This window comes from Mercurialis annua, linkage group LG2 (genome assembly GCF_937616625.2).
Source record: "Mercurialis annua linkage group LG2, ddMerAnnu1.2, whole genome shotgun sequence".
Classification (NCBI taxonomy): domain Eukaryota; kingdom Viridiplantae; phylum Streptophyta; class Magnoliopsida; order Malpighiales; family Euphorbiaceae; genus Mercurialis; species Mercurialis annua.
Genome location: NC_065571.1, coordinates 48,347,404 through 48,366,918, shown reverse-complemented (window position 1 = coordinate 48,366,918; position 19,515 = coordinate 48,347,404). Strand labels below are relative to the sequence as shown.

General features: G+C 29.6%; 2 protein-coding genes and 1 long non-coding RNA gene across 3 annotated transcripts; all 3 read right to left on the bottom strand.

Moving 5' to 3' along the window:
- Positions 1-494: 494 nt before the first annotated feature.
- On the bottom strand, positions 495-1,908 carry LOC126669982 (uncharacterized). The gene is made up of 2 exons (XR_007638601.1): positions 1,361-1,908; positions 495-1,261 (listed from the first exon to the last, which is right to left on the bottom strand). It is a non-coding gene; the product is annotated as an uncharacterized LOC126669982 (long non-coding RNA).
- Positions 1,909-2,364: 456 nt separating this feature from the next.
- LOC126669936 (F-box/kelch-repeat protein At3g23880-like) lies at positions 2,365-3,761 on the bottom strand. Its single transcript, XM_050363580.2, has one exon. The coding sequence runs from the start codon at positions 3,678-3,680 to the stop codon at positions 2,439-2,441; it is 1,242 nt and encodes a 413-aa protein (XP_050219537.1). The 5' UTR covers positions 3,681-3,761; the 3' UTR covers positions 2,365-2,438.
- A 3,080-nt stretch (positions 3,762-6,841) lies between these two features.
- On the bottom strand, positions 6,842-11,313 carry LOC126670062 (ADP-ribosylation factor 1-like). The gene is made up of 9 exons (XM_050363717.2): positions 11,109-11,313; positions 10,851-11,036; positions 10,717-10,755; positions 10,359-10,421; positions 9,741-9,759; positions 8,951-9,062; positions 8,564-8,611; positions 8,138-8,268; positions 6,842-7,047 (listed from the first exon to the last, which is right to left on the bottom strand). The coding sequence occupies exons 2-9, from the start codon at positions 10,951-10,953 to the stop codon at positions 7,014-7,016; spliced, it is 549 nt and encodes a 182-aa protein (XP_050219674.1). The 5' UTR covers positions 10,954-11,036; positions 11,109-11,313; the 3' UTR covers positions 6,842-7,013.
- Positions 11,314-19,515: the final 8,202 nt, after the last annotated feature.

Sequence of the window (19,515 nt, the reverse complement as noted above, 5' to 3'; positions counted from 1 at the left end):
TACTATCAGATACATTTCTTTAAAAAGAGATATTCAATTTGTATATTACATTAAATCTCAAAATTTTATTTATATAAAATGTTAGTTACGATTGTAAAGAGTAGTAATACAAATTTTACAAAAAACCTGAATTAAGGTAATTAGGTTTATATAGGTTCACATCAGGTTGATTTTCAGTTTTATAGATTGTTTGTCGAATACATTTCACTTAAAAGAGATATTCAATTTGTAGATTACATTAAATCTCAAAATTCTCTCTATATAAGATGTTTGTTAAGATTGTAAAGAGTAGTAAGACAAATAGTATAAAAGAATGAATTGATGAGTTCAGTTGATATAGGTTCACATCAGGTTCACATTAGGTTAATTTTTGGTTCACATTAGATTCACATTAGTAAACAATTGATTAATCAACAAAAAAATCAGTTAACCAACATGAGAATCCAAAAGCAGAAAAGTTGCCACCATAAACATAATCACCTAGTAAATGAATATAATCTGGAAATATTTGTCCATCCATAAATAAAGCCATCATTGAATTCTCAATACCTGCATAATGGACACTGCTAATAACACATAAGACAATGTTTATTATTGGTTCTTGAATATACATATTCCTACTTAAATAAAATTATTTATTATCAGTTTCCAAATAAAAATTTATTATCAGACTTCAAAATCAAGAGGATGTACACAAACTCGCTTAAAAGCTTCACTTGAAATATCAGTTAATCCATAGTTAGTGCTATCATCGTGGGTTTCTCTGCTTCTTGCCACCGCTATGAAATTCTAGCTCCTGAAGAACACTAATAATATGAATCTCCTACTAAAACAAGCTATTCATTTGAGAATAGAGAAGCAAGCACTGTTGTTCAAAAAGATAAAAGAACGGTTGAACAGTGGCCCTCTATTTTCCGGTGAAACTCTTGACCTTCAAATTTCTCTCTATCAATAAACAAAAAACTTCAATTAAATTAAAAATAGACAACATCAACCAATCAATTGTAAAATTAAAAAATTAATTGTAAATTATTATTACTGTAAGACTATAACAATAAAGGTTTAGTGATGCAAATTAAGAAAAATATGACAACCGTCGGAAACAGCCCTGCAAAAATCAGTGTTTGAAGAACACTAATTGCTTTAATAGCAGTAAATAACAACATACTTTCTACAGAAGCAATTTTTATTTTATAAGATTATCAGTGGAGGAACCATTGGCAGCCGCCGACCAACCACCGCCGACAAATTACAGTCGGATCTACAACAACCACAAAAAAACCATTAGTCTTCTTACGTTGGATGAACATCATCGCCACTAACAGTCCGATAATCGAACGGCAAGCGTTAGTAAGACTACCTCTGATCCACTCATCAACCAATTACATCTAATCTCCATTCATAATTTCCAGTTCCTACAGTGAGTGAGGGTTAGAAAAGTAAAAAAAACAGAATGAGGTATACGATGCAAATGAATTTTTAAAATTGAGAGATTTCTGTAAAAATTATTTTTCTGAGTCACTAACATAAAGATTTTCCAAATTGAATCATATGGTATAATTTTCTCTACTTTTTATTATTTAATCACGATATTGTATATTTGCATGTGCATCAATTAGCTGATGAAAGTAGTGCGTTCACCTACTGCATTTTAGGTAAGGAAATATGTAGTAATAAGGTCCTAACAAATAATTAACTAGAATAACAAAAGGGCAACATTAACTTGAAACCGAACCTATATTACAATCCGATAGCATCCATGGCTAGATAAGCCAAGTTCAAACAATACCTCTGCTCCCTAGCGAGGCATGCAACTTGAAAATAATCACTTTCTCTGAGCTAATACAAATGGCAGAATCCTAGAAGAAAAAAAAACATGAATACATGAAATCTAATATCACCTAATAGATTAACATGTTTTCAGCATATTCATGATACACGAAATGTAACATTACAGACCCAGCCTGGGTGGTTGCGGAGGAGACATGGTGGCCTGAATTTCAAATTGATACTTAAACTTATCTTTTGTGCAGCACCCTGTCTACCCTGCAAGAATCATGAGCCACCAGATACCTCTTTCGTTATTAAATTACACTACTTCCAAAACAAACAAACCAATTTATGGAGTTCCAATCTCAGCTGCAAGTTTCATTCCTGAAAAAGTAAGATACAATAGATATTAGCAGAGAAGTTCCATGTGAAGCACCAAATTAGGGGTACACATAATCTGTTCATAGTACGTTTCTAACCCTGTGCATATTTTTTGATTTCCTGCGACCAAAGCATATTTTTGATTCAAATGAACCATGTTTTTTATTGACGGAAACCCAACTAAACGAATTATCAATTATGAATTGAGCTTGCACAAACTTAACAAAATATTTGATTTCATAAAAAATATGTTACACTTGTAAAAAAAGAATAATGATCCTCTGTAACTAAATGATGGGCATGGAGATGTGTGTGGAGGTGAAGGAAAACGGTGAAATTAGAGTCTGGGTATAAGCAATTGATTGAACCCAATGCGGATCACCAATAATGTTAATCCTTCTGTAACAATTCCTTTGGAAATTGTACACTAATAACATCTTCTCATAGCCATACATATAATCTCTATGGGTAAGGTATGAATCTTTAACCAAATTGCATTGGATCACAACTTCGTTAGTGTTGTTAAAGAAGAAACATGGTCGGAAACAATCATAAGGCAGTGTTTCGTAAGTATAATAGTAATCCGGCGTAAAATAATCATTCATGGATCCCAACCTGTTGAAAAACGGAACTGTAAACAATCTAGTCCATTTTTCTTCTTCTTTCATAACCCAAATATCAAGAGAATCTGATCGCGTGCTTAGTCTATATACTACACAAAGCTCTCCTCCTAAACTGCATAAATAAAAGTATAAACCCGATAGCTGGAAAGGCGACGGAACTTTCCAGAATCTCTCCTCTGATAGGTCGAAACGAACTAATAACGCCCCCCTCTCGGGAAGGATAGCTATCCAATATAGACTTCCTTTAAGATGAACTTGTGTCTCCGGCCTTGGAAGTAACATGCTAGGCTTGAAAATACGCATGGATGGAAAATGGTTATGAACACTTCTCCACGAGGAGCTATTATTTACATTCAAGACTTGAAGAGCCGGGCGACAAGGCCACCTGTGGTGTGTGGCCAGAGGTCTAACCACCTTATAAATATGACTGCGAGAGTCGTAACCAAATCCGAATATATCGTTGTCAAAATCGAACGACTCAGGCGGAGGCAAGCTCAGATATTCATTAATGCATGGATTCCATAGCACCACTGCGCGTTCCACACGAAGAACCAAACATAAGATGCCATCACAAGAATTCATGATCTCAGCCTTCTTTAAGCTTTTCACTTCAGCATGCAGCTTATCGTTGATCGGTCTCATCGTTGCTGATTCTAATAATTTTTCGCCATCTTTTTCGCCATTCGACCACGAAAATTCCGCCCGACGATAAGAGGAGGCGCTGTTAAAAACAAGGAAAGAATTGATGTCGTCCTCGTTGTTGTTATTCGTATAATGCTTTCTTGCAAAATCAGGATGGCTAAGCAGAGATCGCCATGATCTGCAAACACACTTAAATCTAACCACAGACTTCACCGGCAGTCTTGAAAGGATTTCTATCATTATTTCACTTGGAATATTACTCATTGTGAATTGATCTTTGCTCAATAAAAACTTCTTGGTGCATCAGAATGCTATATATAGGGAGAGACAAAGAAAACCCTAAGTTACTGTCCTATTAGGATTGGGATTAACAATAAAGGTAAGGATTGCAGTATTGAATCTTCATTCTTTTTTACGGATAGATGATGCCAGCAGTTTTTGAAGACTAATCCTAAGTCAAATCAAATTAATATTTAATTTAAATAAAAATTAAAAAACACTGACATAAATCTGGCCAAAAAAAAATTAAATATTCATAATTTCTGAACAAAGAAAATAAAACAGAAACCATCTATAATAAGTCTAGTAATAAATTTTATTCAAGTGTTATATCAAATAGTAAATTTGTTGGATTACTGATTACCTATTATCATAAAAAGGGTACTAAATTTTATTTTGTTACAAAAAGATCATCAAATTATACCTTCTATTATAAAAAAAGTTTATGTTGTTATAAAAAGGATACTCAACTTCTCGTGAATTACAAAAAAAATTCAGTTACAAAAAGCTCACTTGAATAAAGGTTGGATACTATTTTGATACAAGGGATAAAGGTTAGGTACCATTTTGGCTAATAACCCTATATTATGACATAACCCTATAAGTTTTGCATTTCAGTTATGACATGAAATTTTGGCAAAAGGTACAAAAAAAAACCTCATAATTTTCACAAAAATACAAATTTTAGCAAAAGGTATAAAAAAACCCTCGCAGTTTTCACAAAATTTTGTGCTGATTATTTTATATGAATTTAATTCCTAGCTAGTTTTCAACCTCGTGGTTTATTAAAGAATTCTGGTCTTTTTGCCTCTATCAGATTAGGAGTTATGATAGCTAATTAATAGGGATTTTTAGACAAATACCTATCAAACACCTAATTATTTTCAAAAATACCTTTTGATCAAAATTAGTTAAAATTTACGGATTGACAAAAAAAAATTACAAAAATATTTTTTTCATTTGCAAAAATACGATTTCAGTTTACTAATAGTTTACTAATGGTTTACTAAACATCTGTTCACTGTAAGTTCATTAATATTTTACTAATGGTCTTCTATCAGTTTCTTTAAAAATCAAATTACTATCTTTTATTTTTAAATTATAAAATATTAAAATAAATTATTATTTAATTTACTAAAATTATTTGTGTACCAGTAGTACACCATTATTACAAATACACAAGTGAAAAAATACATAAACAATCAAGAGTATCGTTAAAAAATAATTATAAATTTACCAACAGTTAACTTAAGGTTTACTAACAGTATTACTAAAACTAAAATTACTGGTTTATTATTAGTAAACCATTGGTAAACCAACAACAAAAATATTACAATCATAAATTACAAAATAAAATCGCAAAACATAATGCGTTTGATTTTTCTCTTTCGGAAGAGACTCCATTTTTTTTCAATTCGAATCTCTCTGTTGTAGCATCATTGGAATAGAGAGTTTCATTGAATTGTGACTTCATACTCTTATTTTTGCCTACATCAAAAAATGAATTTGAAGCATCATGATGAGATAGAAGTAGAATAGGTCTTACCAAGAAAATGAGAAACCAACAGTTGGACATTAATTTACAATCAGCACTTTAACAAAGCTCTGAATTAACTAAAATGGGAAAAGGAAAATAATTTTCAACAGAAATGCATCAACGAAAGGAAGTCTTATCACAACATTCTTCCTTATCTGCAATATCACAAATCAAATACCTATTGCAAGGCAAAATTAGGTAAAATTCGAGATCAATTAAACCAACAAATCTAACCATTTGGAACTGGAAATAGTAAAAATAACAACAAAATTAGAATAAATTCGATTTCAATTAAACGAAAGGAAATCTTGTTGCATCATTCTTCAACAACGACTGATCGGAGAATAGAAATACCTCAATCGCATCTTCAGAATTTTGAGAAGTGCACACGAGCACCGCGTAATGGCGTTCGCGGCGGAAGATCTGGAGGCGGTGCAGGCTCAACGGCAGCTGCGGCGTTAACTCCCAAATATTTCCGGCAAAATAATAAAGACTACCATCAGAAAGTAGAAAATTGCTGGTTCAATTTGGATTGAAATCGTTATAAGGCGAAAAGGGAGAAGAAACATAACAGTAAATTAGATAACAAAAAGCACAAAATCAAAAGGAAATGAAAGCGCATCGTAATTTTGCAAGGAAACCAAAGTGAGAATAATTTGGGTTTTGAACGTGTCTGGTCTAATTACCTCTAATTAATATTTACAATTGGACATATATTATATATATAATATATTGCAACATGTCTCATCTTTATGATTGCTTAATTATATATATATCAACATGTCTCATCTTTATGATTGTCTAATTTATACACATAATATAATATAATTTACTAAAGGAAAAATATTTATCAAATATTATTTAATAAAAAAGTATTTATATACAAATTAATAAACTTAGGAAAAGTTACACCACTAGTATCCAGACTTTTAAAATTCTTCTATTTGAGTGTTCGGGAGTATTTTTGTTATTTAAATTGGTGTTTAAAGTATTTAAAACATATTAAATTAGTGTTTTTCCCTATTTCAGAGCAAATTTATTTTAATCGGATAGTTGGTGAGCTAAAGATTTCAATTTAAACAAAGATTGAATAAAGCTCCTTATTTTATCTTTACACAAACAACTCGATATTTCCATTAAACGCTAAACCGAAAAACTCGATCTCTGGATACCATCTCGCTGCTTTTGTTCGTTGTTCAATCTCACAAAAACAAAATAAATGTTCGTTTAATCTCATAGCTTGAAGCACCACTTATTTGCTCTAGCTCTTCAATTGAATTTTGTCTAGCATTTTTGTCGAATTGAAGCACCGCCTAAAAGTGGTTTGTTGTTTTAGTGAGAAATTGATGTTTAGATGACAATTTTTATTTTCATATATATATATATATATATATATATATATATATAATGAAATTCTGAAATATATTTAACATTTTACTGCAATCATGTAACGTTTGGACGTTAAATTATCATTTTTGAAAAACACCAGATCTATAAGTGTTACAACATAAAATGACACCAATACTATGTCTTTAAAAACTGCAGTAGGTAGAAAAACAAGAACAAAAGTGGAAGTTATGAGCAGAAAGTAAAATATTGGGTGGGAGTCTTGAATGAAAATTTTACAAATATATTAGTGAGAAAAATGAGTTAAGATCAAATAACAAAAATGGTAAACATCAATAGAATTTCTATCACCACACCAACCATCTCTCCTTCTAATTGTGGCTGAGAAGAAGCACATCAGCAGCATCAATCCTGTCTATTCTTCAACAAACCAGTTATGCACCTCCTGATTTGAGTGTATTGCTCAGCCTAAATTACCAAATTTATTCCAAAAGTTAGCTTACTGAAAACTAACAAAAATCAGGCAAGATTATGTATTTCAAGTACTAGATGCTTAGAAATCAAACCCAGCACACAAATACACGATCACAAACTTGTCGGCATAATGCTTTAATTTCATATGCATCTCTATTGGGAAAAAAAAATGAAGCCCAGACTGCAGTCAATTATATTTTGTTGTATTTCTGCAAACTTGGCACTAGGAAGTGCAAAAAACGAACCAACCCAAATAACGCCACCAAAATTCAGTTTTGTTTGTTTAAAAATTATTAAAATAAAAACATTTTTTTGATTCGACTCGATTTTCAGTAAACAAATTTCTCACTTTTGGTACAAACTGAACAGAACCTCAAAAACCAAGCGAACCGACTTATTTGGTTTGTTTTGGTTTTAAATATCTAACATGCCCCCACTTGACACTAGCTTTCTGCTGTGATCTCATGTGTCAATAATGCATAATATATCCTATAAAAAAAATGATACTTGGGATCTAAATAAGCTAACCATAAATTTCTGGGCCTTGCCACGTCTATAACTTGAGAGATCAATATCCATTATTCTCAACCAAGTTTAAGTAAAATTTAATCCCGAACAGCTGAAGTGGCACAGATGACTATAGATCACTAATGAGTCCTTTTTTTTTCATGTAACCTTAAATCTACCTCCTTTTCCCACTCCTATAACCAGGACATGCTAAGTTTTCTAGTTAACACATCTACAAGGCAGCACTAGACATGACCAAACTCTCCGATCGCCTTGGTCTAAACTTATCTGATATCTCAAACTTGTCCACCGACACAAGAAAAAACGGTAGTCATTTCATTGGTCTCTTACTACACACAAAACATCTGTATCATGGCCATACGAAACAAGTTTTCATAATAGTAAGTTCAACTTTCCAACTAGCTTTGAAGGAAAAACATATTTAACTGGAGGCTCCTACAATGCATCATGTTCACATTGTTTGGACAAGGATATCCATGGAGTCCCTACACTTAAATATCTTTAAAATCAATGCTAATTTGCTAAAGATCTATAATGTAATTGCCTTTAAACTTACCAGTCCAAACCTTCAAAGATACCTTCTCCTTTAATGGCAGAAGTTTTGAAAATTGCCCATTGACGGTTCTTAATCTTGTGCAACTCTAGAGCCTCAGTAACAGCAGCAGCATCAAGTGCACCAGGAAGATCCTGCGCAAACCAAAGTAAAATACTCAAAAACAGCCTTAAAATGAATAAAACTTTAGATCTAAAAAAAATGGACTGGAAAAAAAGTAATGTGTAAAGAGTGGAAAATGAATCCTAATAACCGTCCACAGAAAGAGCGGGAACATAAATTTTAATTTTATTTTTTCCGACAGGCAACAGAGAATTGAACCATCAGAGCCAGAATCCTTAGTTAGGTTGCAAATGGTGTTAAACTTCAAAAGATTGTTCCTCTGCGTCCCACATTCTAAAGAATAAACATCTATACAAAAACACCAACCTGCTTGTTTGCAAATATAAGAACAACAGCACCTCTTAACTCTTCTTCCTAGCAAAACAGACAAATACATACAGTGGAACCATAAGAAATATGATAAAACATGTTGTCATATTACAAATACTCATTATAGCCGAAGCATAGAATTGGCAATCAAAGAATCAGGAGGTCATTTTCGATGATGCTAAAACACATATAATAGGAGAGAAAATTCTGAATACTTGGAAAAATATGTTGCCATTAAAGGAATCATTATCTAAGAGTTTGATTCTTGCCCACTACAAGTTTACGACTTTAAGACTTCGCAATTATTTAGATATGTAAAAGAGTTTATTACAAACTTTGTTATTAGTTACTACACACACTAAATATAATCAGAGACAGCCATACCTCAAGGATGGCGTGGAACTCATCTTTAGCAATCACCAGTCGATCGGTGTCACTTGAATCAACAACATAAATGATGGCTTGAGTGTTAGGGAAATAGCATCTCCAATACGGTCTGTGGCACAGATAACAAGCTCTTTAGTGAGCTTTTGCTATTTATAAAAATTAACTTATTTCATTGCCAATAAATAACTAATAGAAGCAAAAGAAGCAGAAACAAGCTCAGAGGAATAAACAATTAGAAGAGGATCATCCATGTCCCTTTAAGGAGGGGAAGGATACAGATTATATCAATCATCATTAAATCTCATGTTAGAAAATAACTAACTATTGAGCGGGAATGGGGAAGTGCCAAATCTCATATTTTGATCTTTTAAGTAGATTATGCATGAAAATACAGCTGACAAAGTGCCAGCCCACTGGACCCGTAAATCAATTAAATTACCGGTACTCCTTATCTAACAGAAGCTGTTTGCCATGGTATTAGATTCTAAAATTTCTGAAATAAGCATTTAAATCAGGAACCGAACAAAAAATAAGTTTATCTATCTTGCATAAATTTAATATTGTAAAGATAAAAAAAAGATGTGTGCCGATAATGAATTTGTTGATCAAGAACTTGTACATATGCAGGTACCAGGCCAATCATGAACATAAATTGTGTGGGCTTCTACAAGTTTTCACACCAACATTGCTTAGTCATCAAAATTTAACAGAAAGGTACAAATGAGCAAGGAAGGGAGTATAATGCCGATTCTGCTTCTGAAAAAATACAAGATGGTCTAAAGGTTACCTGATACTTGTCTGTCCACCTGTGTCACAGAAATAAAAGAGCTTCAGGACAAGAAATTGACATTATTCTGATAAAAGGAAGTCCTAACATAAAACACATTCTTAAATGAAAATGATTCTGAATCGACTCGTTACAGTTAATAAAAATTCATAGGGGAAGATGATGAATAACAATGAGCCCTTAACTGTCTCTTGTAACTAGAGCTGTGACTTGTCACAGAAACCTGGTGGAACTGATAATATATTGCATCTCTTGAGGACAATGAACAAAAAAAAACAATCATAATCACAAACTAATGTACCTGAACATGGTGGAAATTCATCTATTTGAAACAACAATGAAGCCAAATTTATTTCTCTTGGCTAAATTGAACTTGAACTATTCTACAATCTACACAATCTCCTAATTGTGAATAATTAAAAATGGGAATCAGCACCTTAGTAACTAAAAAATTGTTGTCAACCCTGATTCAGTAGTTGCAAGTTTTATCGGCTTTATAAGAAAAACAAACTAACAAATCCAAGCATGAACTCTTACAATTTAAAATAAACATTCATCAATAATTAGCTTCTTCAAAAAAAAAAAAAAAAAACAGATCGAAGAGTCTAATTGGCCTACCAAGATCCCATACTTGAAATTTGATATTATTGTATTGCACCGTTTCCACATTAAACCCAATTGCTGCATCAAAAAGACAAAGAAGTAAATCACTTGTAAATTTCGAGCAGAACAAACCAATAAAGAAATTGTTAAAGACATTGTAATTTCTTAGTGTTAAGTTCCCCAACAGATAAGCGCTTTCAATTATATCATTTTCATATACATTTGATTTCACCAATCAAAGAAAAAACATCATAATTCAAGAAAACGAACTAAGCAAAGCTAGACCAATGAGCTATAGCTAAGCGCTAAGTAGCACTCTGCTAGGTCGGGTTCAATTCCTCCCACAAGCGATAAATAAAGGTAGAGTACTAACTTGGAATAGTAGACACAACTTCACCCATCTGAAGCCGATCTGCACCAAATCAAAAACAAACAAAAACCCGTTACACAGAAGCAAAAACCAAAATAACCCATGAAATCAAAAAATATAAACAAAGCTGAACATACAGAGAATTGTAGTTTTTCCAGCATTGTCAAGGCCAAGAACAAGGATCCTAGCTTCTTTGTTACCAAAAACTGAAGTGAACATTTTAGTGAACAAAATACCCATTTTCTTCTATTACTTCACTTCCGATTAACGCCTGCAAAAATTGGGATCTGATCTGACAAAGCAAAGCAGAGCCCTTTTCCTCTCTGCCAAACAATTAAAAAAATTAAGGAACAGTGGTGCAATAAATTATTAGATGATTTATGTTGGAATCGTACCTGAAAGAGAAAAGGAGAGGGTCTGCTTGCAAAAGATGATAAAATATTGGGGTTGTAAATTTAATTTCTGAGAAGTAGCGGGGCGGGGATGAAAATGAAGCTGGGTTGGTTTCGATTCTTGTTTAGTGGGTTATGAAACGGAAGAAGATCGGAAATAACAGAGCTGAAAGGGAAGAGTAATGGAAACGTTGATGCAGCAGAATTTGTTCTGTTATGTTTTTATTTGTTCATGGGATGTACACAACTGAATCGAATCGAACCGATTAAAAAATCAAACCGAATCAAACAAAAAACTATCGTTTTGATTTATTTTAAGGGTGTAACCTAGTCGTTTTGAGTAGAAACAGCCAAATTCGAGTTTGACTCGACGCTAAGATCTAAATATCAAAACTCAATTCAAACTCGGACTCGTTATAATTTTTGAAGATTGAGTTCGACTCGGCCGAACTCGATTATCCGCATAAAAATTCAAAATTCAGATTTTAATATAAAATAAAATAAAAGGTTAAAAAGTAATTAACTGAAATTCGATTAGGCTCCCAAACTTATCGACCCGAGTATTTTAAAGCTCGAACTCGACTCGATAATTAACATGAGCTCATTATTAATCTAGTTGATTTCGAGCATTATTTGAGTCAATTTTGAGTAGCTTGCGAGTTGACTCGACTAGATTACATCTTCAATTTATTTATTTTGATTTCTAAAAATCTCAGTTTGAATGATTTTCAATTTTAAAATGTAGTTTTTTCATGAATTTAAAAAGTTAAAATTGTATAATATATATTACAATTAAATTTGATTCTTAAAGACATATATATATTAAAATCCAGAACATACACAACTTCTTGTTCAAAAATCCAGAGCAAGCGCGTTGTTAGCATCAGCAAAAATAGAAGAACAATACTTCACAATTATGAAGGAGCTTTTTCAAACTGTTCATGGATTATCCAAAGCATCATTTTCTTTATTAAATTTTGCAGCATCTTCGGAACTAACAATTAACTTAGCAGAAGATAACGAAAACGATTGTTTTGGGATCTTCCCATCTGTCTTGTAAAATTTTGTAGAAAAAAAGACTAGTAAGTCTTATGTATGTTTAAATAAAAGGGGCGATGACAAAAATACCTAAAATTTTAAAAATATTTACAAAAGTACCAGTAAACTTTTTTTATTTACAAAAATACGACTGATTTAAAATTAATTACAAAAGTACCAAAAAATGAAAATTAATAACAAAAGTACGATTTGTATAATGTCGGTAAAATTATGGTATAATTTTGGAATACTAAAATAATTTAAAAATAATATTTGGTTTATTATTGGTATAATTTCAGTATATTTTCGGTATATCGATTATAAATTTTTATATATTTTTTCTAGTTGATAACATGTATATTTTTTTTATATGTACTTTTCACTATAGTTGGTAAATGAACTAGAGAATTTGTATATTGTTGGTATAATTTTAGTATATTGTTAGGTTAATATTTAGTATGCGATGTGGTGTAATGTTGATGTAATAATAAAATTTCAGTATATTTTGATGTGTACACTTTTGGTATACTGTTGATATAATTTTAGTATATTATTAATTTAATTTTTAGTATACGATTTGATGTAATTTTGGTAAATTTCTATTTAATATTAATAGAATCTCAGTATGTATAATGTCGGTATAATTTTGGTATCATGTTGATATAATGTTAGTTTATTAGTATACTGACATTATACCCACAGTATACACCGTATGTTTGATATTATTTTTTATTTTTTTGTACTTTTGTAAATATTATTAATATTTTTGTAAATGAAAAAAGTCAACATGTAGTTTTGTAATTATTTTCATTTTTTTTGGTAAATGGTGTAATTTCCTCTAAATAAAATACATGAAGGGCCGAAAATTTGTTTGAGCAGTCCATGCAGAAATTAAGGTGTATTAAAAATAAATTAGAACCTGATGAACCGAAAACTCGTTTGGGCAGTCCATGCATAATTAAGGTGTATTAAAAATAAATTAAAAATAAAAATGCGATAAAACATTATTTCCCGGCAGTATTTCCTTAACAGTCGGGGTATTATTCACGGTATAATTAAAATCAACAATAATATGCCAGACAAGGTATTAATCATCTACAAAAATTTTGTGGCTGACAGAGTACTATTCATGCTACAGTAGTGTGGTAGACAAAGTACTATTCATCTACAGGAATCTCGTGGCAGACAGAGTACTATTCATATTACAGTATTCACTTCAATTTCTTTATAAAAAGGACCCTCTTCTTTAAAGGAAGACATACCAAATTTTCTCAAAATTAGAAAATTTCTACTTCTCCTTTCTCCCTCTATATTTTCTTTTCCTCCTTTACTTGTTCATATTATAATTTATATTTCCGTATTTTATATTTCTGCAATTAAGTAGTCGGTTATACCGCCCAATATAATCATGTAAGCTTATTATTATTTTATGTCATTTATGTATTTTATTTTTATTTTTTATTTTTTAGGACATATATATTTAGTTTAGATCCACTCAGTTTCAATCTTTTAATAAAAATTGAGAATTAGCTTAATCACTGTTAAAAAAATCAAATCGGTGACTGAACCGGTGTGGCTGTTAGTTCATGGTTTACCGGTTTGGTTGTTGGCTCAATGGTTGGATGATTTTTTAAATAAATAAAAGATTATAGTTAGCGATATATTTTCCGGTTGATTGGTGGTTCAAACATTGGTTCAATGATCAATTTGATTTGGTCCAACCTTATTTGACCATCTTTTTGGGTTTTTGCACCTCCACTAGTTGGTCTTCGGTTTAACTGCATCGACCTGCAAGTTAAGTATGGTTTTTAAAAGGCCTAATCACTCAAAAGTTCTCCGCCTTTAATTTATTTTTCAATTGCATCCTCACATTGAAAAATTCTCTCAAAATTCCCCAACCTTTAAATTATTTTTAAATTTTTGACGTAAAAAAATGCTCTCAAAACTCCCCCACCTTTAAATTCTTTTTCAATTGTATCCTAAATTTGAAATTTCTATGATTTTTTATTTTAAAATGTTATTAGATATAATTTAAAAAAAATTTACATTATTAATTAGAATAAAGGGTCAATGCGCCCCTTAAACTTGTGACACAGGACCATTTAACCCAGTTTTAACTTATTTGAGCAACTAACTCTAAAACTCTTCATTTTTGGGTCACCCCATAATTTATATTTTTATTGCAAAAAATAAATTTAGGATAATTTTATCGCAATAATTAATGAACTTTCTAATTTCTATTTCGTATCCCTCACCTTCGATTTGTATTTTACGTATTTTTAAAATACAAATATGGGGTTATCTGACTCAAAAATGAAGAGTTTTTCGGTAGTTGCTCAAACAAGTTAAAACTGAATATAATGACCCTGTGTCGCAAATTCAAGGGGTGCGTTGACCCTTTGTTCTTATTAATTATATTAGTGTTTAATTAGAATATCTACTAAAAATGAAATATTATTTTAAATTTTTGGCTTAATCACTCAAAAATCCTCCAGCTTTAAACTTTTTTTCAATTGCACCATGACGTTGGAAAACTTTCTCAAACACTCCCACCTTTAAATTCCATTCCAATTGCATCTTGACGTAAGAAAATCCTCTCAACATCCCCCATCTTTATATTTGTTTTCAATTGCACCATAAATTAAAAAAAATTATGGTTTTAATTTTTAAAAATAATTGGATATAATTTTAAGAAGAATAATTTTTTACATTTTTAATAATATTAGTGTTTAATTAGAATATAGATTAAAAAATAAAAAATTATTTTAAAAAAATTTCATGTGAAAAGAGGTCAATTTAATATTTTGGGGTACAATTGAAAAAGAATCTAAAGGTGGGGGGTTCTGAGAAAATATTTCTACGTCAGAGTGTAATTGAAAAAAAGTTTAAAGGTGGGGGATTTTGAGTGATTAAACCTAAAATTTTCATGTGAAAAGAGGCCAATTTAATATTCTGGGGTATAATTGAAAAAGAATCTACAGATGGGGGGAGGGGGGGTTAAGAGGATTTTTCTACGTCAGGGTGCAATTGAAAAAAAAAATTAAGGATCAGAGGCTTTTGATTGATTAACCTTTTTTAAAACACTGAATTTTGTTCCTTTTTTATAAAAGGTTTGTCACATGTTGGTAGAATCAGATTCATGCCTATATTTTTTCATATAAGAAATTAGCTTGCTATTGATGGAGAAGTTTGATCGAGTATAGAACTTTTTAGCAGAATAATCAATAATTTATTGAAGAAATTACGTCATGAATGTATTTTTTAATATATTTTTTTTTGCAAAAAATTGCGCTTTTTTTCAGTCTGCGAATAACCTACAAAAGATGTATTTGCAAAAGAAAAAAACATATTTTTGCACACATAAAAAAACAATCAAAGCGTATTTTTCAAACAGTCATGTATTTCTGTAAAAAAAACTTGATTTATTTACTATATTTGTAAGTATGTTTGTCAAGTTTTATAAACCGGTAAAAAAATGAAAAAAACAACAGGTCAGATACAATATAAATGTATAAATTACTTATGAATATTAAATAAAACAAAAACACATGATATGAATTTTATATGTACAAACAATCAAATTTGGCTGTGGATTTAACCTCCAATAGTTGCTAGTATGTGATCATGACCGTAAACGTGGTACTGTCGTCAATGTCATCATTTTCATTCCAAATAAGTCTAGACTGTAAATAAGGTTCAATCGTCTCAGATTTTCACTTATCCTTATCAAGCGCATCTGCGCGGAATCAAATTAATGTTTAATTATAAGAATAACTTTTTTAAAAAAATGTCAAAATTCGAATCTATTTTAAAGTTTATAATTTTATGTATTTTTTTTCGTCACAAACTCCTTTTCTCTCCAATAGTTTTCTTTTATTTTCTTACAAATTCCTTTACTGTTACTTTTTATAATGAATTGTGAATTAGATACCATGATTTTGTTATCATTTTATGATATTTGTCAAATCTTTTTGTGTAATCTATTTTTTTTTCAATTTTTAATAAGGTTTTTACTCTTTATCTATTATAAATTGTGTGTCGGATAACTGTATAGACAAAGGCTGCATATTTACAAAATTATGTACTATTTTCCTGCAAAATATCTATACTATATATAAAAGCACGGATGGGGGGGTGGACATGCAAATTTACTGAATAATCATTTTCAGTTTACTACTAAATAAAGGTTTTATAGTTATTAACTAATTAGTTATTTAATTAATCACTATTGTAATTAAAATCCTAATTAGAATAGGTAGTTAAATTATCTCCAATTTAGTATGTAAGAAATAACTAAGTTGTCTCCAAATTAGTAGGAATACCTATCTTTTAGTTTGATTGAACTACAAAATTAAAATACTGTATTTGGTCAATATAATATTATTTAAATTTCTATCGTACTTTTATAAAAATTCTTAATCAATTTATATTTAATTTTATAAAAATTCTTAACTAATTTGATATTAATTATAAAAGATTGATATAATCATAAAAAAATTATTAATATGTTCATTGACGAGTTACGTTACGAGTCACGTGCAGAGCACGTAATGCGAAACTAGTATAGATAAATTTTGACAATAATTAAAATATATTCATTTTTAACTCTATTATATTTTAGTAGCATTTCATATTAGTTTTGTTTGACATTGTATATAAATATATAAAGAAAATCTAAGATTCAAATTTTGTATATAATTTGAATTTTGTGTTAGCAACATAAAATTTGAATTAAAATTTAAAAATTTCATTCATTAAGTCATATTTTATTTGTATGAATAATTAATTTTTATATTATAAATTTTTACTTATTATAAATTTTATTTTTGAAATGCTTTATTAAAAATATAGCTTATGTACCTTAAAATAGACAGATTATAATTGTTTATATGTTTATAATTTTGCAATTTTAATTATTGACTATGTTACATACAATAACTACCAATTGAACATATGAATTTTTAAATTTTATTTGTAATTTTATTTTCGTCTATGCATGAATCCGTCTATGTTCATCGTATAACACTTAATCCAAATTGTCCAATGTATTTTCAGAAAATACAATCATTCACGGTTGCACTAAAATTCTTTTTAGATCCTTTTTTAAATTTAATTTTTTTATCTTAATGGATCTAAAATATATATTTTAAAAATATTTAGTTTATGTTTAATAGTAATTTATTTTTGGTTGTAATAATTTAACTTTAGTTGTTGCGTACAAAAAATATATAGAAGCTATTAAATAATAATTAAATTATGTTCTAGTTTAAATAAATTATTATACATTACTTTTTAGAAAATTGAAATTGTGTACTTATTTAGTATAATAGCATAAATAATGAGGATATGGACAGATTTAGTTTAAGCTTATCCAAATTAATATATTAAGGTGGCCTTGTAGAATTTATATATATACATTTTAATGTTTTAATCCAACTGGATTTATAACAGCTTTTTGTTTATCTATGAATGAATGGATTTATAACGGTTAACACAACCGTAAAGCTGGATATGTATAATACATTATAAGCTTTATTCATAGTATTTCTATAATTCTATTGATTAAACCATGATGAGATATTCGTTAAACTTTTATCAATTAACTAAAACTTGAGTTTCATTCCTTAATTACTTATGTACAATAATGGAATTAGAGAGACATAACAGCTTTTGTCTACATAAAGAATTATTCCTAACCTGCAAGAAATACACGATAATAATTGAGAATTATATAGAATAGCTAAATACTTGTATTTTATGATTTATGAATATAATCTATTGATAATAATTTTTAAAAATTAAATAAGTGTTTTATCTAATTTAAAACCTATAAAAATAGTGCTAATTTGCTTAAATACATGTTTCGCCAAAATAATTATAATTTTACATGTCAAGTTTTGAGTTATATTTTTTGACTTTTTGCTCTAACTTTATTTACTTGTTTTATTTTTTTATTTACCAAAATACATTTTTCGGTTTTTTAATTTCGGTTTTCGGTTTTTCAATTCGGTTTTCGGTTTTTCGGTTCGGTCAACCGAACCGACCGAACCGACCGCAGTTTTTTTATATAGTGTATATATAGTGTTAATTTTTATTTTTTATAGATTTTTTTCCTGGAATTTTTTATTTTATTTTTTATAGTGTACAGTAAGTGTATATATAGTGTTTTTATGATATTTATATAGTGTAAAATTAGTGTGTATATAGTGTATAAGTGGTGTATAAGTAGTGTATAAGTAGTGTATTTTTAGCATTTTGTAGTGTTTTTTGTGGTTTAAACATGAAACACTGCAAATACACCATAAACACTGTAAATGCACCATAAATATACTAAAAAACGGCAGAAATACACCAAAAATACACTAAAACGTAAAGATATTATAAAATATTACAAATGCACCATAAATCAATATTTTCTTTATAAAATCAGTAGCAATAAAATAATCTATGAATAAGAGAAGACAAAATAAATAATTATATGGACAATAGAACAATTTTATAAACAAAAAATTATAGATCTATAATAATTTATTTATAAAATATTTAAATCATTAAAAAAACCTAAAAAATTACACAAATTTAAAAACGAGTCGAGAAATCCATAGCGCGAACAGAAAGACGAACAGACTAGCGCGAACGGAAAAACGACCGGAAACGACGAGAAATCCGTCGGAAGTAGACGAACGGAAGCGCGACCAGAAAGACGAACGGAAAAGACGAACAGAAAAATAATCGAAGTAGATAAACTAAAAATCAAATGAAAAATAAGAAGAAAAGAAGAAGAAAAGAAGAGAGAAGAAGAAAGAGAAGATAGAAGAAGAGAGAGAAAAAAAAGTGTTATGAAAAAGTTTAACCTAAAATGAGATAAGACTTCTTTATATAGTAGTTATTTTTTGTAAATAAGTTATCTTATTAGGTAACATAGAAAAAGAGAAAAAAATGGGCTAAAATGGTGTAAATATTTTACCAAATAAGATATTTGGAGAATAATCCCATAAAAATACTCATTTGGTATAAGTATTTTATTCAAGTTGGAAAACTAATGAGAATTATCTATTAAAAAAAATTTAAAATTAAATAAGTCTTTTATTTAAGTTGGGAACTCATGAGAATGTTCATTTGGTCCTCTCAATTATATAAGTACTAGTCGTAATCCCGCGCATTAGCGCGAAATTAATATAAATAATTATAAAAAGGAAAATTTCACAACAATAAATGTCAAAAAATAAAAATATCATAATTTATAGGCTTAATCACCAAAAAATGCCAAACCTATACGTCTTGTGTCAATTATAGCCAAACCTTTAAAAATCACCAGATTTAGCCAAACCTTATATGTTCTGTTTCTTTTTTAGCCATTTTTGAATCGAAC

What these genes read in the sequence shown, in the direction of transcription:
- LOC126669936 (XM_050363580.2), bottom strand. Translation starts at nt 3,680, where the DNA reads ATGAGTAATATTCCAAGTGAAATAATGATAGAAATCCTTTCAAGACTG.
- LOC126670062 (XM_050363717.2), bottom strand. Translation starts at nt 10,953, where the DNA reads ATGGGTATTTTGTTCACTAAAATGTTCACTTCAGTTTTTGGTAACAAA. An exon ending in AGTTGTGTCTACTATTCCAA is followed by an intron (nt 10,422 to 10,716) that starts GTTAGTACTCTA and finishes TTTTTGATGCAG; the next exon opens with CAATTGGGTTTAATGTGGAA. An exon ending in AGTTCCACGCCATCCTTGAG is followed by an intron (nt 8,612 to 8,950) that starts GTATGGCTGTCT and finishes CTGTTTTGCTAG; the next exon opens with GAAGAAGAGTTAAGAGGTGC.